Genomic DNA, 20,802 nt, shown 5'->3' on the forward strand with positions numbered 1-20,802 from the left:
GTCTTCCATGCCTTCCCTGGCGAGCGGGCCCCACGAGTAAGAAGCGACACGGTCCAGGAGGAGTTGCCCCCTCGTGCACCGTAGGCCCAGTCCACCGCGCAGGCAAAGGCAGAGGACAGAGGACTGCGTCGCGGGCCCTACGTGTCAGCCAGAGGACGCGTCGATTAATGGGGATTCTGCGTGCTCTGTCGAGAGCCCCTCTCTGGCTGCTCGGCTCGAATCGGAGCGGAGAGCAGCAGCACGAGAGAGAGAAAGCAGTGGAGGCCGCCGAGGGAGAGATCGGAGAGAGAGAAGAGAAAGAGTAGCGTTGATACACCGTCGAATCTGGAATCGAATCGCGCCGTGACCACCCCATATCGGAATCGTCTCCGAGCATCGCATCGCATCCTCCCCCCCTTTTCCATCCATCCATCCATCCATCCATCCATCCATCCACCCCCAGCAGCACTCGCCTCTCGATTGCGTGATTCGTACGGTTTATCACCGCCTCTTTCTCTTCCGCTCTCTCTCGCCGACGGACGGACGGACGGACCGGCAGCTTCGCTAGCGCAGCGCGACGCAGAAAGTAGTAGCAACATTCGTTTCCCTCCCACCTTCTCCCCTGATTTTGTTTCTGTTTGTGTTGTTGTTTGCTGCTCTGATTTCATCATTCTGTTGCGGTTGCTGATGAGTTGTTGTTGTTGCCTGTAACTATCGGCGTGCTGTGTGGTTGCAGCTTTGTGCGCGGGGAGCGAGATGGCTGGAGGAGGCGGCGGCGCCGGGGCCGGCGAGCACGCGGCGGCGGCCTACTGGTACGACGCGTGCGAGGACGGGGCGTCGCTGCTGTGCGGCATCGACTTCGCCGCGTCCGCCGACTTCGACCCGGGCCTCATGCCCGCCATGGACAGCGGCGTCGACGACGGCTTCGTCGCCGAGATCGACCGGATACTCGAGAGCATCAACGCGGAGAGCACCCCCGCGCCGCCGCCGCCGCAGCAGCAGCAAGCGCTTGTGGACCCCTCGCCGCAGCCGCCGGTGGAGCAAGGGCAGGAGGCTGCTGTGGCCGTGGCCGACAATGCCGTGGAGGTGGTGGGCTCAGGGCAGAGGATCCAGGGCGCCGAGACGAGGAAGGAGATGAAGAAGGAGTCGCACAGCAGTTCCACGAATGGCAGTTCCGCGAATGGCGGGGACCGGAGAGACCAGAAGCGTCCGCCCCTCGCCTCTGGGGTCGCCAGCGGGCCGCGCCCTGATTGGCGGCGGCGGCCGATGCCACCACCGCCCTCGCGTGGATTGGAGGATCGGCGTGGGAGGCGCGACTTCGACAGGCCTCGCAAGCGCGACCGCGACGGCCACTCTGGCTCCGAGCATCACCGGCGCGAGGCTCGGGGATTTTGGGAGCGTGACCGCGGCGGTAAGATGGTGTTCCGGCCGGGCACTTGGGAGAAGGAGTCTGACCGCGAGGCAAAGCGTGCCAGGACACAGGACGGGGGTTCTGTGGAGAAGAAAGCAGAGGCGGATAGGGCGGGGGCAGCGCAGAGGGCGAAGCCTGTCGCTGAGGAGCAGGCGAGGCATTACCAGTTGGAGGTGCTTGAGCAAGCAAAGAGCAGGAACACCATAGCCTTTCTCGAGACCGGCGCCGGGAAGACTCTCATTGCTGTGCTGCTCATCAAAAGTATATGTGACAAAATGCTCAAGGAGAACAAGAAGATGCTTGCTGTCTTCTTGGTTCCCAAGGTGCCTCTTGTGTACCAGGTACAAATAAACGAGCAGGCTTCCATTGCTTAAGGTTGCAAAGTTCTGTGGGTGTAATTGTGTTACTGATATTGCAGCAAGCGGAAGTGATACGCGAGAGGACTGGCTATCGGATTGGGCATTACTGCGGAGAGATGGGTCAGGATTTCTGGGACGCTAGAAAGTGGCAGCGTGAGTTTGATTCAAAACAGGTGATTCTTTCTTTTCATTGCCTTTCGCATTGTTGTTGTTATTCTTATTGCTGTATGCTATGTCTCAAGGCCTAGTTCTCTGCTAGACATGTGCTGCCTTAAATCAATTACTCCCTCCGTTCCATAATTCTTGTCGAAATATTACATGTATCTAGATGCTTTTTAGGAATAGATACATCCATTTTTGGGCAAATTTGAGACAAGAATTATGGAACGGAGGGAGTATTTCTTTACAGCAAGATTACTCTAGTTATACTTAACTATGTCATATTAATTGGTCAGATATTAAGAAAAATGCGGAGTTACAACAATTGCATGGATATTGATATAATTTTATTACGTCATGTTTAATATCTTCTATAGTATATTTTGGCAAATGTTTTACGTGTACATCACTGTCAACTTGTCTTGTGCAGTGTATTTATATCATGACCTTCATTTTTTTTACTCTGACCTCAATGGTAGCTATCAAAGTATATAAATGAAGCCATGCATGAAACAATTATAGTAGGAGTATATGATAGTGCTTAAGAGGTAAAGAAAAATAAGCTATTGAGGGAATTGTTTTGGACTATGGAATCGCCACACACGTGGTCTTGTGTGGTTAGTCTCTTATGGGGGAGAGACGCGTGATGGTCATATTTCTTGCCTGATATAAATTGCCCTTGGTACGGACTACCTGCAATGCTTTGATACATTGCATTTGCACGTGTCAGGACCTCTCAACTGATTGCACATGTGCACACCCATCTGTCGGAATGATTTTGCACTTTACAGTTACAAATTGAATAACTGCATTTTACTAAACACCATGTCTGATTTACTTACATTAGACAGAGCCCTTTCATGCAGGTACTAGTTATGACAGCTCAAATTTTGTTAAACATCCTCAGGCACAGTATTATTAAAATGGATGCGATACATCTTTTAATTTTAGACGAGTGCCATCATGCAGTGAAAAAACATCCTTATTCTCTAGTGATGTCAGAATTTTATCACACGACTCCAAAGGATAAGAGACCAGTTGTTTTTGGTATGACAGCTTCTCCTGTCAACCTAAAGGGTATTGCTCTGCTCTATTTCTCCTGCTACCTCTTGCAATTTTTGTTTTGTTATTCACTATTTCGTGTTTAGATTTGTGTCTTTTTTTCCTCTCATCCTGCTATTATGTTGCCAGGAGTCACTAGCCAAGAGGATTGTGCCATCAAGATAAGAAATCTTGAGAGTAAACTTGATTCTGTAGTTTGTACTATAAAAGATCGGAAGGAGCTTGAGAAACATGTCCCCATGCCTTTTGAAGTTGTTATCCATTACGACAAAGCAGCCACTCTTTGTTCCTTGCACGAGCGGATCAAACAAATGGAAGCTGCAGTTGAAGAAGCGGCACTCTCTAGCTCTAAGAGAACCAGGTGGCAGTTTATGGGAGCAAGGGATGCTGGGTCTAGAGAGGAGCTGCGCCTTGTCTATGGTGTTTCTGAGCGTACAGAAAGTGATGGTGCAGCTAATTTGATCCAGAAGTTGAGAGCTATAAATTATGGTTTAGGTGAACTAGGACAATGGTGTGCTTACAAGGTATTTACTTCCATGTTAAACAATGGTGTATCGCTAATTGCCATATATTTCTAAGTTCTAACAGAATATACCTGATTTCAGGTTGCACAGTCCTTCTTGACAGCGTTACAAAATGATGAAAGGGCAAACTATCAGGTTGATGTAAAGTTTCAGGAGTCCTATTTAAAGAAGGTTGTTGATTTGTTACACTGCCAGTTGACTGAAGGAGCTGCAATGAAAAGCGAGACTAATGATGTTGAGATGCATAGTACTGAAAACCATAACTCAAGTGAACTTGAGGATGGGGAGCTACCTGACAGCCATGGTTAGTTTTGAAAACATGACATGCAGCCATTTTGTTCTCTCTCTGTCATGTGCATGTGTATAAGATTAGGTAATATTCTACTCCCTCCGATCCATAATAAGTGTCTCAGACTCGGTACAACTTTGTACTAACTTTGTAGTAAATCTCAGACACTTATTATGGACCGGAGGGAGTAGTAAATAAGGTATATTACTTAAATAAGGAGCGTTATTATTTAGATAGGAAAGAGATAAAATTTAGAGATAGAGATCGAATCTATATTACTTAAATAAGGAGCGTTATTATTTAGATAGGAAAGAGATAAAATTTAGAGATAGAGATCGAATATGTATTCTTCTGATTACTACTTAGGGGTCAAGTAAGCCCTACTATATAAGCGGCATCACGTGTACCAATATGAAGTAAGTATACCACTCCCTCCTTCCCATATTAAGTGACTCAAATTTGTCTAAAAATGGACGTATCTATATACTAAAATACGTCTAGATACATGTAATATTTTGACACTTAATATGGGACGGAGGGAGTATGAAGATATATATCACGAAGGAGTTAATAAACTAATTTAGGGTTGTAGATGTTGGTAGATTTTTTTATTAATTTGGTCAAGCTTTAAGAAGTTTGACTTAGGACAGAGCTAGAACATCTTATAAAAAGGAACAGAGGGATATCAATTAGGAATTAAGCAATGAGAAATTAATAAAATTTGGTCTCCCTCTCCAATCTCTTACGCTGTCCAGCTTCCATGGCGCAGTAGTTACCCACCTTGTACACAAAGCTAGGCGCAACGGCAACGGCACATCAGATAAAAGGTGCCACAGTGTCGATACAGCGAGTACAAGAGACAGCATCTCATCTAGTTACAAAGGCGGTGCTGGTTCCCATCGGCAGCTACAGCAGGAAACGCAACGTCCAAAACCTATAAATGCAGCAGGTGGAGCAGTTCAATATGGTGCTTCTGGCCCAATTAAACACATGGTTGCTTGGGCCAATAGGCTTCAATTTCTTCCAATCAGGAGGACCAACAGTGCACAAAGCAACTTGTATACTTGTATTTTCATGGCAGCAAGGAATAAACCAGAACAAGTGCTAGTCAGCATTAATCCATGCACACACAACTACACAAGGCCGCTAAATTTGAGTTAAATTCTTTTGCTGCATGTCAGTTTGAAGGAAAATTACAATACCTGAGTTTTGGTGGGCGACGACTTGCTCGATTATGCAGGAAGACCACGTTGGGTGCCAACCATGGCCTCCACATGAGTGGCTCGAGGATGAGCTGCTTGTCAAGGGGCCAGTAGCTATTATGTGCACAGATATATGATATAGGCAATATTCTACTCCCTCCTTTTCGGTTTATAAGGCACACGCCCGTACCTAGGTCATTGATTTGCCCAACAAAATATGAGTTCTGTGTCACAAAACGTATACTGTTAGAAACTTATTATACCATAGTTTTTAATGGTATATTTTGTGTGGCATACAACTCATGTTTAGTTGGTCAAATCGATGATCTAGGTACCCGTGCATGCCTTATAACCACCTTGGGTTGCAACCATGGCCTCTGATTGAGCAGCTCGAGGACGAGCTTCTGGTAAAGGGGCAGGTTGTTATTATTCGCGTGGATATAAAATTGGGTAATATTCTAATTAGTAAGGTGTATTGTTTAAATAGGAAGGAGTTATTATTTGCATTGTAATATGATAAGATTCGAGTAGAGATTGACTCTATCATTTAGATTTTTACTTATAGGTCAAGTAGGTTCTCTTATATAAGGGACAGCATATGAATCAATCAGGAATCAAACAATGGAATTTTTAATAATCGATCTAGTCTCTCCCCCATTCATCCTGGCCTTAAGTATGTTCTACTCCCAAGCCCCTATTCTGTGTCTTCCGGCTATCGTCACCCCAGTTTATGCCACTCTTTTATTCCTTTAAACCTTTGCTATGCAGTTTAATTCTATAATTTTGGCACCATTTTTTCAATCCTTATCTTTCATCCATTATTTTACAAGATATCTGACTCTCTCTTCTATTGCTGTTTTTCTTATTAGCTGTTTCGGTAGGTGAACATGTAGATGAAGTCATCGGAGCTGCCGTGGCAGATGGGAAAGTTACCCCTAGGGTGCAGGCTTTGATCAAAATCCTTCTCAAGTACCAGCATACCGAGGATTTCCGTGCTATCATCTTTGTGGAGCGGGTTGTCACGGCATTAGTTCTTCCTAAGGTGAACAGTTGTTCGTTCTTGCCCAGATGTGTAGCTTTATTTCATATGGTTCCATTATAAATCTGATTCTTTTTTCCTTTTCCCATCTATTAGGTGTTTGCGGAGCTTCCATCTTTAAGCTTTATTCGATGCGCTAGCTTGATAGGCCATAACAACAATCAAGAGATGCGCACAAGCCAAATGCAGGATACAATTGCCAAATTTCGCGATGGCCGTGTATGTTTCTCTTCACAAGATAATTAAATTTAATCATCAAATCAGTAGTAATCATGTTATTAGTTGCAAGTCTAATGCTAACTAGGTGTTTACCTTGCATGGTTCCTTTGTGATAGATTTTACATGTATATGTTGGAGCTAAGTAGTTATGCCTGATATACATGATACTAGATGATGTCTTAAAACTGATTCTGTAATCGGCTTGCAGATTACATTGTTAGTTGCGACTAGCGTCGCAGAGGAAGGGCTTGATATTCGACAGTGCAATGTTGTCATTCGCTTTGACCTTGCGAAGACTGTCTTGGCCTACATACAGTCTCGGGGTCGTGCAAGGAAGCCTGGATCTGACTACATATTGATGGTCGAAAGGTAACCCCCCCCCCCCCCCTCCTCCTCCACCCACCCACACCCGAAATATTATTTTGCTTATACTCGTTTAACTCCATTGGTTTATCAATTAATTGCTGCAGGGCAAATTTATCACATGAAACTTTCTTGAGGAATGCTCGAAATAGTGAGGAGACGTTAAGAAAAGAAGCTATAGAAAGAACTGATCTCAGTCATCTTGATGGCATTCCTATGTTAAATCCTATCCATACATCTCCTGATTCGATGTATCAGGTGGAATCAACAGGTGCTGTTGTCAGCTTGAATTCTGCAGTTGGACTCATACATTTTTACTGTTCACAGCTTCCAAGTGACAGGTGCACATAATTCTTTTAAATTTTTACTGCAGTATTTTGTTTGAGTGTCAAGGTCACATATGCATCCTGAGTTTCCCACTTGCAGGTACTCAATTCTTCGTCCAGAATTTATTATGCAAAAACATGAGAAACCAGGGGGTTCCGTGGAATATTCTTGCAAACTTCAACTCCCCTGCAATGCACCATTTGAGAAACTTGAGGGTCCTATATGCAGCTCGATTCGTCTGGCACAGCAAGTAATGATGGTTTCATTGTGAACAAAATTACTTAGATGTTGTCAGAGGGGACATATCAAATGAGAATTAGCCTTAAAATAATGAGAGATGGCAACCTTAGCTATTTGGTTCAACCTAGATGGTTTACATGAAAAGCTAAAGGCCACCAATATTTTTTGAAAATCCCTGTTGAATAATCCCACTTCACTCTTATAGCCTGCTACCATCTAGTGAATGGATAATCCACCTGGATCTAAAACAGCCAGAGTTCATATAGTGGCCAGGACTTAAGTTCTCATCACCCTATTTTAAGGCTGTTCCCTACCTGACATGCCCCCTTGATGTCATTTATGACCCGTTTGCCCATCAGTTACATGAATCACACTTGTTCTTTCTCTGCAGGCTGTTTGTTTGGCTGCCTGTAAGAAACTACATGAGATGAGTGCCTTCACAGATATGCTTTTACCTGATAGAGGAATTGGGGAAGGAGAAAAGACTGAACAGAATGATGAAGGTGATCCAGTCCCTGGAACAGCACGGCATAGAGAGTTTTATCCTGAAGGTGTTGCGGAAGTTCTGAGAGTGAGTTATTCACTCCCCTGCTCACTTATCTCTGCATAAATAGGGGAACTGTTCTGGGTGGTGCATTTACACTTTCCTACACAACCTGAGGTTCCCAACACATTTTTTTTTGCTATGACAGGGAGAATGGATTTTATCTGGAAGAGATTGCTGCCAAAGCTCTCAATTTATTAAGTTGTATATGTATTACGTGAACTGTGTGGATGTGGGGACATCTAAGGACCCCTTCCTTGCACAACTTTCAAATTTTTCTATAGTTTTTGGCAATGAGCTGGATGCAGAGGTATGCTCCATCATCTGTGGGATGTCATGAAACATGAATAGCATGTTAAATTCTTCAAACATTTTGATTTTTCAGGTTTTATCGATGACAATGGATCTCTTTGTTGCCAAGACAATGATAACAAAGGCATCTCTTGTATTCCATGGACCAATTGAAATTACAGAGAGACAGGTTGATCTGCTTGGCACATGCAAAGTAAACACTCATTCCCTCTGTTTTACATTGGTGTAGCTAATACACGTACTTTTGTGATTCCAGTTGGTATTGCTGAAGAGCTTTCATGTTAGGCTCATGAGTATAGTCCTTGATGTTGATGTCGATCCCTCAACTACACCTTGGGATCCAGCAAAAGCGTACCTCTTTGTCCCTGTAGGAGCTGAGAAGTGTACAGATGCTTTCAGAGAGATCGATTGGACTTTAGTCAACAGCATTGTGAACACTGATGCCTGGAATAATCCACTTCAGAAGGCACGCCCAGATGTCTACCTAGGCACCAATGAGCGGACACTTGGTGGAGATAGGAGAGAGTATGGGTTTGGGAAATTACGTAATGGAACCACTTTTGGACAGAAGGCACATCCGACTTATGGTATTAGAGGAGCCATTGCTGAGTTTGATGTTGTCAAAGCATCTGGATTAGTTCCTGCTCGTGACAGAGGGTTTCTTAATGACTCTCAGAAACACGGGAAGTTGTTCATGGCAGATTCATGCTGGGATGCTAAAGATCTTGCTGGAATGGTTGTCACTGCTGCCCACTCAGGAAAGAGGTTCTATGTGGACTCTATTTGTTATAACATGAATGCAGAAAATTCATTTCCTAGGAAGGAAGGCTACCTGGGGCCTTTGGAATATAGCTCGTATGCTGATTACTACAAGCAGAAGTAAGATAGCAATTCTTTTAATGCTATAAACAAGATCAGTACCCTTTTAGTTTCATATAATTCTGCTTTATGTTGCTGATCTTCCTTCTGGCTAAGCAGTTTTATAGCAGCTATCGGGACTCATCGTGCTCTTTGATCTCAGATACGGCGTGGAGCTAGTGTATACGAAACAACCTCTTATACGTGCACGTGGTGTTTCGTACTGCAAGAATCTCCTGTCTCCTAGATTTGAGCATTCTGAAGGTATGTCTCAGTCCCATCCAGAACATGCTGAATGAATCTTGAAATATATTTCTGAAAGAAACTTTGAAGGCAAAACCATAAATTGGATGTTTTTTATCATGTAATTTGTGCTACTGTTTGAGTAAACCTGTGTGCAAACCTTATGGTCATGTAGCTGCAACTAAAATTAATGTTTGTTTTACAGCTAAAGAAGGTGTCAACTTTTCTGAGAACCATGACAAAACATACTATGTGTATCTACCACCTGAACTGTGCGTTGTGCACCCTCTTCCTGGATCACTTGTTCGTGGAGCTCAGAGGTTGCCTTCAATAATGAGAAGGGTTGAGAGCATGCTTCTTGCAGTTCAGTTGAAGGAAATAATTGATTATCCTGTTCCCGCAACGAAGGTACACTCAACATCCTTGATTGCACCAAACCTGCATCTTTAAAAAAATATTTAACGCCTCCTGTTATAATGCTTTGGTAGATTAGATCCTTCCATTTCTTCTCCTTTCTAAATTACATACATCCCTACAGTGTAAGTTAGGGGCACCATAGTCATGGCTTTACCATGGCATCTGCCTCTGTTGGGTCCTGCAATAAGAATTGATAAAACATGATTTAGAGATACCAAAGGTGAGATGGGATACATGGGTACTACAGCAGGGCTTTATTGTTATTTCAAGATGATTAATGTAGACGGTGGGTACATATTTGAATGTTTATTGTTGCAATACTAACTTCTGAGGGGTACCATAACATATGTGATTATATCCTTCCATTTCCTCCCAAGAGACTAATTACCTCACCTGTATTCCATTTGACTCGTCACACAAGAGCAAAATGATTTTCTTAAACAAACAAGAAATTGCGCTTGTGATTCATAATAACAGTTTGTTTGGTTTCATGGCAGATATTAGAAGCCTTGACTGCTGCATCATGCCAGGAAACGTTTTGCTATGAAAGAGCAGAGCTACTGGGTGATGCATACCTGAAATGGGTTGTGAGTAGATTCCTTTTTCTAAAATATCCTCAGAAGCATGAGGGACAGCTTACGAGGATGCGGCAGCAGATGGTTAGTAACATGGTTCTGTACCAATTCGCTCTGAATAAAACTCTTCAGTCGTACATTCAAGCAGATCGTTTTGCCCCATCAAGATGGGCAGCTCCAGGAGTGCTACCTGTATTTGACGAGGAGACAAGAGAATCTGAACCATCCATCTTTGGTGAGGAACCAGTTCTTGGTAATGAAGTACAGAAGGATTTTGATGACGATTACGCAGATAGCATCCAAGAAGACGGTGAAATTGATGGAGATTCTGGCTGCTATCGTGTTCTCTCAAGCAAAACTTTAGCAGATGTTGTTGAAGCACTTATTGGGGTCTATTATGTAGCAGGAGGGAAAATTGCTGCAAACCACCTGATGAAGTGGATTGGGATTCATGCAGAGCTGGATCCTCAAGAGATCCCTCCTCCGAAGATATATAATATACCTGATAGCATAATGAGAAGCATCAACTTTGACACCTTAGAAAGCATCATGGGTATCAAATTCCAGAATAAAGGTTTTCTGGTTGAGGCTATAACGCATGCATCGAGGCCGTCTTCTGGTGTTTCCTGTTACCAGCGGTTGGAATTTGTTGGTGATGCTGTGTTGGATCATCTCATCACAAAGCATTTGTTTTTTACATATACTGATCTACCTCCTGGTCGCTTAACCGACTTGAGAGCTGCGGCTGTTAATAATGAGAACTTTGCAAGGGTTGCAGTTAAGCATAAGCTGCATGTACATCTTCGCCATGGGTCATCTGCGCTGGAAACACAGGTAGTTCAGTCATTATTTATGCAGTAGGAAACTAGACGTTGGTAGAACTTGAGTTCTAGGTTGAATTTGCATTCTCTTTAAGCGATGCTGACTGTTTTTCTTTCAATCTTCTGAAGATTCGGGAGTTTGTGAAGGATGTCCGAGAAGAGATTTCAAAATCAGGTTTCAATTCTTTTGGGCTTGGGGACTGCAAGGCTCCTAAAGTTCTTGGAGACATTATTGAGTCTATTGCTGGTGCAATATTTCTCGATAGTGGGTATGACACCTCGGCAGTCTGGAAGGTACTATTTATTTTGATTGAGAGAAAACTTCTTTTCACACGGAAGCAATCTAATTTGGAAGGACGTCTAAAAAAACTGCACTATTTTGCACCAGGTTTTTCAACCGCTTCTTGATCCTATGGTAACGCCAGAAACCCTTCCCATGCATCCAATTAGGGAGCTCCAAGAACGCTGCCAGCAGCAAGCTGAAGGCTTAGAATACAAAGCATCCCGAGCAGGCAATGTAGCTACTGTTGAAGTCTTCGTGGATGGTATCCAGATTGGTGTAGCTCAGAACCCGCAGAAGAAGATGGCACAGAAGTTGGCGGCGAGGAATGCACTTGTGGTCCTGAAGGAGAAGGAAAGCGCAGAAGCCAAGGAGACCGAAAAGGATGACGATAAGAAGAACGGTGCTCATGTGTTCACCAGGCAGACCCTGAACGACATCTGCTTGAGAAGGCAGTGGCCGATGCCACAATACAGGTGCATAAACGAGGGCGGCCCTGCTCATGCTAAAAGATTTGTCTACGCGGTAAGGGTGAACACATCTGATCGTGGATGGACCGACGAATGCATTGGAGAGCCAATGCCTAGTGTGAAGAAGGCCAAGGACTCTGCTGCCGTTCTTCTCCTTGAGCTTCTGAATGGAAGTTTCCCTGACAAGTCTGACGGCAAAAAGCCCTAGCTAAATGTCGTTGTTATTGGTAATCATTATGGCGGTGTTTGAGGCATTCATCATTGTTTACAAACATTACATTCATTACCCATTCAGTGCTCTTCGGCTCCGGCAAATAAAATGGTCAGCAGAGCCGATGAGTGAGAGCAGAGGATTTACTTTTACGACCGATTAGGTGACGCTGCTGGATGGTACTTTTAGAAATTTACTGGCAGAGTCGCGATAAATAGGAAGAAGAAAGGGTATAGAATAGGTGGGGCCTCTTATTCTATTGGACATCGTGTAAACGAAACATTTGATGATTCAAATCTATGAATTTATTTTGGTTTGATGATTGAACGTATGAATTTTTTTTTGGTCGGATGTAGTAATCCCATTTCCAACCATATTTATGAGTTAGAAAAGTTTCTCAAAATTAATTGTATGAGAATTACAAAGCATCAATTTGTTTATCTAGCTTATTTGGTTTGAAAAGGCACTCCATGTACAGATATTTAAAAACAGAGTGAGTGCATGCACAATTGTACAGATAACAGTTAGAAACAGAAGGATTATATTTGAAAAACGATTGCTGGTGGCATTTGAATTTAATGGCCATGGAAAGACGCCACTTACAAAGCCATGCTCCGACCACTGAAAATGCAACGCTATTCTGGAAGCTGAAAACATGGTGCAACCAACGCAAAATGAAGAACGAACTTGACACAAATCAATCCAGGGGCAGAATTGCAGAAACACACCACACGATGATGGCGGCAGAAAGAAAGACGAAATTACTAGGCGCCTAGGCGGTGAGCTCCATGATGGCGCTGACGATGTCGCCGTCGTGGGCCTGGAGCGCCCTGACGGCCTTGGCGCGGGAGACGCTGGCCTGCGTCATGACGAGGTCGATGTCGCGGGCCTCGATGCCCGTCTCGTCCACGGCCTCCTCTTCCTCTTCGGCGGCCGCGGATCCGGAGGCGGCGGCGCCGCCGTCCGGCTTGGCCATGGCCTTGCTGAGGTCGTGCATCCTGAACTGCTGCGCCGCCTGCGCCTGCAGCTGCGAGCTCAGGTCCTCGATCTTGGCCTCCCCGAAGATCACGTACGTCTCCGACGTCGGGCTCTTGAACACGTCCGGCTTCGACACCACGAACAGTATCTGGAACCACAACACAGAGAATATAGATTCACACATAAATGTAAGTTACGAGCTAATCAAATCGGTGGAATTTGTTGGATTAGTTAATAACGTACGTTCTTGGCTCTTTTGATGGTAATCCTGGTGACCCCGGTGACGGGCTTCATCCCGAGCTTCATCATGGCCTTGCGGCTCTTCTTCTCGCTCCGGCTCTGCTTCGACCCCTCGATCCCGGCCACACCTAGCTCGCCTTAATTCACCGTCGTTCGGGGCCACCAAATCAAATTCAACAAAAACTGCAAGTCAGCGACTACTACTCCATATCTCCGTATCTACAAATTAATCTAGCTCAGCTAACAGCTCTACACCAATTTACAGTAACTAAATTAAGTTTGTTGCTGCAAACTATACTGCAGACCATTTCAGAAGATAAAACGAGGAGGGAACCAGAGGCGTAATTAAGGAATTGCTGTGTGCGTTATTCAAGTACCGTCGTCCTCCTCGTCTTCTTCATCATCGTCTTCCTCTTCTTCCTCGTCGTCTTCGTCGCCGCCCTCCTTGACGTCCTCGACGACGGGCGCGCCGTCGTCCTCGGCCTTGACGTCTACGACGGCGACGGGCGTGGTCGCGTCGCCGCTCTCCAGCTCCGGCTCCATGGCCGCAGGCGTCTGCTCGCTAACCATGCTGTGTGTGAGCGGAGGATAAGGAGGGAGGGGAGAAGCAGAGCAGAGAGCCGGGGCAGAGCAGATTGGGAGGGACCGTCGCCCGCCCAAGGCCTTATCTATCCGCGAGCAAAGTATTGGGCTGGGCTTCCTTAACTCAGACATCTTGTCATGGAGGCCCAATCCCGTGCGTAATCGCTCCAGATGGGCCGTAGTGCGGAGGGTCCAGTTGGATCCAAACCGGGACGCCCCATGAGGCCCTGAAGAAACCGGAGCCTACTCGTCGTGCCCGCCGCCGCTCTTGGTTGGACTCGGAATAGGACGCCAAAAGCAAAAAAGAAAGACACCACCGTCCATGTCCATGCAGGCAACAACATATGCGACATCTGTGCTTCCCCAATAAGATCCCCGTAAGCTTCTTCCCCGATAATCTCCAAGCCGCGCCGGAACGAACTCAAGCGCTAATTCCCCGCAAAAAAACCGCGGGACAGACTCAACGATTAGCCTGCTGCTAGCTGCCGTAATTCATCCTGATTCTGCAGCGTAACCGATCATCATGTCCAACAACAAGAGGTCGAACCCGATTCTTCCGATGACAACCTTTCCGCCCAAAGGTTAATCTAACCCATCGAGTTCTTTCGCAGTTTCGATCTCGTCCAGAGATACAGAAAGCACATTGCGATCGATTCGTCGTGCTAATTCTGAGTTGTTTTCGTGTGCTAATTCTTTTTTTGAGTTGCAGGGCATGTGACGTCGTCCCCATTGGAGCAATGGACGAAGCGGTTCCAGGAGGCGGAGAGGCTGGTGGAGGGAGGCCGTCCCGCCGTCGATGCGGCTGGAGCTGCAGCGCCGGACGGCCGAGATCAGGCGCTAGGTGGCCATCCTCGAGACCCGCATGAGCTTGATGCAGGAGGACTTCTCCCAGCTCTCAAGCAAGCAACACATGTACGCATCATATACAACCTGCTACGTACAGTAACAGCCATAAGTTTGATTTTGAGCTCTGGACGCAACTACTAATTGGTGAGCGAAAGTAATTTAGGAAACTAATTAAGGGTTTGCGTGTGCGCATTGCAGAAGCTTGAAGGAGATGCGGAAGCTGGGGGAGAGCTTCTCGGCGCTGAGCGACAAGGTGAAGCAGGCGGCGGCGCCCTTCACCATGAAGCACTCCTCCAACAACAGGTTTGCTGACGATGATCGATCATCTTTGCAGTTTCTCTGAACCCTGCCTTTTCTTGAAAATTAGCAGTTTCTGAACTCTGAACCCTGTCGGCTGAATCTTGTTCAGGAACGACCTGCTCGGGCCTAGCGACTTGGACAAGTGCGCGGCGATCGACGTGAGCAGCACGGCCAACATGGAGGACCGTGAGATCGTCGAGCTGCAGAGGACCGTCATGAAAAGTAGGATCTCATTAACTGATTGTAAGCAAATAAATTACTCATTTGCTGATTTGGTTACGACGATGTTGATGCAGAGCAAGACGAGAGCTTGGACAGGCTGGAGGAGTCGATAGCCAGCACCAAGCACATCGCGCTGGCCATTAACGAGGAGCTGGACCTGCACACCAAGCTAATCGTAAACCATCAACCTTTCTTTCTCGCTTCAATCTCTTTTGTAATCTTATTATACTATATACTAGACTTGGCTGGCTCTGACTGAAACCATTTTGTGTGGACATTAATTGACTGCAGGATGATTTGGACGACAGGACTGAGGAGACGGCCCACCAACTGCAGGTAATTCACTTCCCTCGACACCTCCCGTTCCTTTGGTTAGAGACAAAAACGATGACCAAAATTTCAGATAAACTCCTAAGCTAATTAGTTACCTGTTGGATCCAATGTTTTCGCATGCAGCGTGCGCAGAAGAAGCTCAAGTCTCTGAACAGGCGGATGCGGGAAAGCGGTTCCTGCTCGTGCATTCTCTTGGCGGTCATTGCCGCTGTCATCTGTGTTGCCGTCGTCTGGGCTCTGATCCAGTTTTAGTGGCACGATCATCTGACTGATATACCGTGCGCCACGAAGAATTAAAGGGGCTTCCATGTACATGTACAGTCTGGAAATACTCGGTGTCAAGTGTATCTTCGAGCTCATTGTCGAAAGAAAAAATGATCCCACGAATATAATGTGCTCTGCCACGGTATAACGATACTCTCTGCTCTCTGTGGCCTCTGCATCGATATCCCACTGCCTGATTTTCCTAGCCTCTCATGAAGCCACGTCACCATTTTTCCCTGCGCCATCGACGACGATATTGAACGATCCCGATTCCGTGACCCAAGCTTCGCCATCGCCCACATTGAATCCAGATCGCAGCCCACCGCGTCCCGTTCCATACTTTGCCAGCGCCCGGTCCAAGTTCCCAACCGACCAAGTCCACCAGAACCCGTGGGCCTTTAGCAGTGCACCTCCTCTTCTCTCCCACGTAGATGTTTTCTCTTCTTTTCTCAAAAAAGAAAAAAGAAAGAAAGCGGTTTCCTCTTCTTCTCAACCACGTTCCTTTACTTCCCAGTTCCCACGTTCATCTTGCATCTACTCCGTGTCACGACGGTTACTCTCCTGAATCGACGAAGGAACCGAACAGGCGTGTTTCCTTTTAAAGACCTGCCTTCAATGGCTCAATCTTCCCCACTGCCTCAACCTACCACAACTACAGAAAGGCTTATCAGTAACGGTCAAAAATCAACATCAGTAATGGTAAGGGCGGTCGCGTTGCCACATCAATGTCGGTCGAGCGACCGACACTAATACATTTTCGGTATTTAAAAAAAAAGTAAAACCACAGAAAATACAAATTAAATACACATAATTGTATATACAACACAGCACAGATTGTATATACAGCACAGCACATAAAAGTACATATAAAGCCGCATCATCACATCATAGCACATCACATCACATCATTTAAACCATACAAATGTATATGAAGCTGCATCATTTAAAGCATATAAAGAATACAAAAGTCTCTCACTTCACGACATTGATTACAAAGTGTCAAAATTTCATAGAAGTATAATTACAAAGTGTCAAAATTTCATAGAAGCATATAAAGAATACAAATGTATCTCACTTCAAGCTAGGTCCTAATGTTGTGGGTGAACCCTAGACACCACTTGTTCCACGCGTTCGTAGAAGTCCCCACTATGCTTGATGACCTCATTGTTGATGAGATGGGCGAACTCCTTTGAATGTTATACACGACCCATTTAGGTCGGTGTCCCATTGTCATTCGGGGCCGCTAGTACTCTTTCATCGCCGCAACTGACCCCTTTGACCCAGGCTTGAACATGCTGGCATTCTCCATAAGGATGTGACAGCAGTAGTAGCCACAGAACACACTGCCAGACGGCTGTTGCTGGCAAGGGAACCTGTGGTTGTGGTGAGGCTCGTCTTTATAGCCTTTACCAGCTAGTTTTCTCCTGGTCGCTACTTTCCAGGCAGTGTTAATAAGTGATTTGATGGGTTTCCAAAACCTACCTCGAACACCCTTCTTCGGAAGTAGTGAATCGAAGTAGTACACCACGGACCAAGGCAAACAAATGAGTAGTGTGACCCAATGGTCTCTGTTTTCAAAAGAAACAAACTTTAGTATCTAAGGGTGTATAAGAAAGACTGAATTAGAAAAAACAGACGGTTCCATATATAAAATTGAACTTACTCCAAATTAAGGAAAAACAGGATAAAGTCGTGGTCCGCGTATTTCTCGAGACATGCCACCAAGTATTTAGATGTAAGGGTTCTTGAGGCATCCTTTTCTGGCTCAATACCGATGTCACCGTAGTTGAACATCGCGGGGTCTAGAATGGTTACTTTTTTGACCTCCATTCGTCGCAGTTCTCTTATTGGGTAGTCAGACCACAGCCTTAAGAGGTTGATATCAAGCTTTTGGCGGTTGAAGAGGTGGAACAGTACGTTGAACTCCACACCAAAGGTGATAGGACGTTCCTGAATGTTCCCAATTTCTTGGTCAAAGAAGACATAGTCTTTTGGGATTCACATTAATCTGTTGGGCATGCTGTTGAGAACCAGCTGATGCTTGCATGTAGAACTGATGAAGCTCTTGCATCTCTCTGGACACGGCACGCAGGAAATCTTCGGTGACCATCGGTCTTCCAGGATAGTAAATAAGAACCCGGTCAAACTTCCTAGCCACGAAATAGGATCCGTCTTCGAATCTCTGGCCTTGACGGAGGTTCTTCATGAGAAAGTCAGGCCTATTGTCCTCCCAGACTCCAGTTATGTCAGGCACATAGTGCATCTCATCTTGAGTGACATTGGAGGACTCCTTGATGGTCTTGCCGCCACGCCCCCTCTTTTTACGCCTCCTCTTATTGTCCCATGCCTTCTGCTCCTCTGCCTTGTACTTGTCATCGATCTTGCGACCACCCATGGACTCAGCGGCACCCAAGAGAGAGAAGGTAGGAGGGACGCTTCCAGCCTGTGCCGACCCTGTGGTCTGGCTATCTTTGAGCTGTGCAGGCATCGGCATTGCCCGCTCTTCATCTCCGCCGGCATCGACAGGAGGAAGTATCCTAGGGGAAAGGCCGGGCGGCGAATGAGAAGTACCTTTGTGGGCGGAGGGAGATGGAGTCATAGAGGACCGGCGCTGGTTGTAGAGAGATACCAAGCTCTTAGGCCACATAATGCGGTAGTTTGGACAACCGCCTAGGATATCCACGCCTTCCTCCGGAGGTAGCGGGATAGCATAATCCTGATGCTCCTCGACGACACAGTCCACCATCACACTCACTTGTGCGTCGTTCATAAGAATGCCGTGCACCAGTGGCGGTGATTGTCTGGGCATCAGGTGGCCAATGGCGCCTATAGACTTCCCAGGCTTGTCAACGTGGATACGACACTTCACCGGTGCCTGCGCGTAACAAGAAGAAGACATATGTGTGTAAGATTTTTATTCATGAAGGTAAGGAGTGAAAAAGAGTTTGAAAAGATGCTTACAAGGATGTTGTCTCTCGGACCCGGATCGTTATCCCGGATGCCCTCGCTTGGGTCCGGTTGGCTAGCGGGGGGGGGGGGGGGGGGGTTGTCCATGTTAGGAGCCGGGCTGTAACCTGTGGTGTAGGTGTTTTCGTCGTCCATACGTGTGTCGGAGGCGGCGCTGCTCTTCAGCGGGGTGCTCTTTCGCGGGAGAAGAGGAGGAAGAGGAGGAAGGAGGTTCCTCAAAACTTCCACTCCTCCCCCGAGTATGGCGTCAAGGGCGGGCTGGTCTTTGGCCAATGCCGACACCAAATGATGGACGCTTGCACTGCATATTCCCGCGACACCTCTTGAGACACGATAGATGCCTGCTCTCGCACCTCCGCCTTAGCTTGTTCTATTATTTCAGCAGAAGCGGGGAGCTTTTTCTGGACCCTGTTTCGCTTCGGAGTAGGCGGGAAATAATCATCCCAGCAGGCCCCTTCGCCTTCCCCTAAAACACGGCTCGTGTGCTCCGCCTTTTGCAAGCCAGCGGTCACAGCCGACTCCCACCTCTTGCTCTGCACGGAGTTGTCGGAGGTTTCTGACCTCTTGCTCTCCTCCCATTTGTGGACATTTTCCTGTTATCATATAAGACAGGACGTGAGTCTATATGGATCAGGAGTGTCATAATTAACGTCGAAAACAAATAAATGCACATGAACCCTTACCGTAAATTTTTTAACAGGCGACTGCATTGGCTCAATGCCCACCCACTCCTCGGGTGTCATGTGCTGACGTGCATATTCTCTAGCACGTTGGTCCTCCAGCATATCATGCACTGGAGGTACCCTGCCTGCCGCCTCGAGAATTCGGTCCTGCTTGCACCAGACCTTCTTCTTCCCCTCTTTCCCTGCACTCCCTAGCATGTGGTTCAAGGGCTTCCTCAAGCGCAACGCCCTCATACGTTCACTCTTCGCAATGAAGTCAGGGTCAGATGATTCCTTCTTAAATTTTTCCCATTCGGCCTCATCAGTTACCGACAGCCATTTCTTCTTCATGATCTCGTAGGGTTTGTCCATCCACTTTCTAGCGGTGGTTTTCCAATTAGCAAGTCCATTGCGCACTGCTATGTTGACGGCCGCTAGGAATCGCTCGCGCCACTCGTCAGTGACTTGGAACCTCCTTGCAACGTCCGCGATGCACGTGTTTCTAACGACTTCAGAGATGTCACTCCACTCGTGGTGATCTTGCAATACTTATGTGCAACGTCTCCACAGGTCGTTGTGAAGGCCTTCTGTGCCCTCTCAGGCGACTCCGAGCGGCCTCTCTCAGAGTGCCGGGTGACCACGTAGCAGAACTCCTTCAAGTTGTGGCTCCCCCTCGGCGTCTTCTTCCTTGGCTTCTTAGCAGGAGTTTCAGAAGGTTGCGGGTTACTCTCTTCCACCCGTCGCTCGTTGTTGCGCTCTTCTGAACGAGAGCTACCTGAGCCAGAGCTGGCAATTTGCTCTCATGATGAAGACTCTTCATCGACACGATCTACCTCCTCCCGATCAAGAACTGGTTTCTGGCTACTCTTGCCCATTTCATACCTATGCCATCAAAACCATCAAATATATATCGGCCGAAAATTTCAGCATGACCTATGCTAAAAAACTAGCAAATTTTCTCTAGTAGGAGCTCGAAACCTGCATAAAAACCCACCCGCATATGTACCCCCTCGGCACGATGGCCGGCCCCTTCTCCAATGACCCGACATGATGGTCGGGCCCACAATTCATTACTCAATTCTCCAAAATAGCATAGAAAACCGCTATATAAAAAATACATGTATAGCATCTAAAAAACTACATGTATAGCATATAAAAAACTACATGTATAAAAAACTACAATGCATATACTCATGTGTGCTATATATTATCAAATGCATATACTCATGTGTGCTATATATTACAATGTATAAAACATCATGTAAAATGTGCTCACTAGAATGCTCTATAACTCAATACTATATCAAATTCACAATGGTAAATAAAATGTATCCATGTTACAAATTAGCTATTACAATATGTGTGCCCATCTAACTCAATACTATATCAAATTCACAATGTATACATGCCCTGGTGTGTGCTGGGAAATGTACATCTAATTTGATATAAATTATCTACTACTACAAACTACAATGTTAATCCTAAATTAACAGCAACAAATCCT

General features: G+C 46.0%; 3 protein-coding genes and 1 long non-coding RNA gene across 4 annotated transcripts; 2 read left to right on the forward strand and 2 right to left on the reverse strand.

Moving 5' to 3' along the window:
- The first annotated feature begins 196 nt into the window (after positions 1-196).
- Positions 197-12,235, forward strand: LOC100842689 (endoribonuclease Dicer homolog 1). The gene is made up of 20 exons (XM_010230987.3): positions 197-565; positions 716-1,731; positions 1,809-1,922; positions 2,775-2,985; positions 3,100-3,494; positions 3,576-3,798; positions 5,855-6,027; positions 6,121-6,243; positions 6,452-6,612; positions 6,714-6,947; positions 7,033-7,183; positions 7,565-7,744; positions 7,866-8,027; positions 8,103-8,198; positions 8,286-8,908; positions 9,051-9,151; positions 9,336-9,538; positions 10,045-10,956; positions 11,073-11,237; positions 11,332-12,235. Exons 2-20 carry the CDS (start codon positions 736-738, stop codon positions 11,899-11,901), a joined length of 5,793 nt encoding a protein of 1,930 aa, XP_010229289.1. The 5' UTR covers positions 197-565; positions 716-735; the 3' UTR covers positions 11,902-12,235.
- Positions 4,473-5,848, reverse strand: LOC112269696. Its single transcript, XR_002961561.1, has 2 exons — positions 4,986-5,848; positions 4,473-4,717 (listed from the first exon to the last, which is right to left on the reverse strand). It is a non-coding gene; the product is annotated as an uncharacterized LOC112269696 (long non-coding RNA).
- Positions 12,236-12,502: 267 nt separating the features above from the next.
- Positions 12,503-13,774, reverse strand: LOC100842994 (nascent polypeptide-associated complex subunit alpha-like protein 2). The gene is made up of 3 exons (XM_003558899.4): positions 13,500-13,774; positions 13,126-13,259; positions 12,503-13,030 (listed from the first exon to the last, which is right to left on the reverse strand). The coding sequence occupies exons 1-3, from the start codon at positions 13,690-13,692 to the stop codon at positions 12,677-12,679; spliced, it is 681 nt and encodes a 226-aa protein (XP_003558947.2). The 5' UTR covers positions 13,693-13,774; the 3' UTR covers positions 12,503-12,676.
- A 110-nt stretch (positions 13,775-13,884) lies between these two features.
- Positions 13,885-15,792, forward strand: LOC100840999 (syntaxin-52). The gene is made up of 7 exons (XM_003562121.3): positions 13,885-14,285; positions 14,414-14,616; positions 14,749-14,853; positions 14,960-15,072; positions 15,147-15,247; positions 15,364-15,408; positions 15,529-15,792. The coding sequence occupies exons 2-7, from the start codon at positions 14,567-14,569 to the stop codon at positions 15,655-15,657; spliced, it is 543 nt and encodes a 180-aa protein (XP_003562169.2). The 5' UTR covers positions 13,885-14,285; positions 14,414-14,566; the 3' UTR covers positions 15,658-15,792.
- The last annotated feature ends 5,010 nt before the right edge of the window (positions 15,793-20,802 follow it).

Source organism: Brachypodium distachyon, chromosome 1 (genome assembly GCF_000005505.3).
Source record: "Brachypodium distachyon strain Bd21 chromosome 1, Brachypodium_distachyon_v3.0, whole genome shotgun sequence".
NCBI classification, from domain to species: Eukaryota; Viridiplantae; Streptophyta; class Magnoliopsida; order Poales; family Poaceae; genus Brachypodium; species Brachypodium distachyon.

Excerpts from the sequence above, each read along its gene's own strand:
- LOC100842994 (XM_003558899.4), bottom strand. The coding sequence starts at position 13,692 with ATGGTTAGCGAGCAGACGCCTGCGGCCATGGAGCCGGAGCTGGAGAGC. Across the intron at positions 13,260-13,499 it reads AGAAGACGAGGAGGACGACG|GCGAGCTAGGTGTGGCCGGG; the intron begins GTACTTGAATAA and ends CGGTGAATTAAG. Across the intron at positions 13,031-13,125 it reads CCATCAAAAGAGCCAAGAAC|ATACTGTTCGTGGTGTCGAA; the intron begins GTACGTTATTAA and ends TTGTGGTTCCAG.
- LOC100840999 (XM_003562121.3), top strand. The coding sequence starts at position 14,567 with ATGAGCTTGATGCAGGAGGACTTCTCCCAGCTCTCAAGCAAGCAACAC. Across the intron at positions 14,617-14,748 it reads CTCTCAAGCAAGCAACACAT|AAGCTTGAAGGAGATGCGGA; the intron begins GTACGCATCATA and ends TGCGCATTGCAG. Across the intron at positions 15,248-15,363 it reads ACCTGCACACCAAGCTAATC|GATGATTTGGACGACAGGAC; the intron begins GTAAACCATCAA and ends AATTGACTGCAG.
- LOC100842689 (XM_010230987.3), top strand. The coding sequence starts at position 736 with ATGGCTGGAGGAGGCGGCGGCGCCGGGGCCGGCGAGCACGCGGCGGCG. Across the intron at positions 1,732-1,808 it reads AGGTGCCTCTTGTGTACCAG|CAAGCGGAAGTGATACGCGA; the intron begins GTACAAATAAAC and ends CTGATATTGCAG. Across the intron at positions 6,948-7,032 it reads TCACAGCTTCCAAGTGACAG|GTACTCAATTCTTCGTCCAG; the intron begins GTGCACATAATT and ends TCCCACTTGCAG.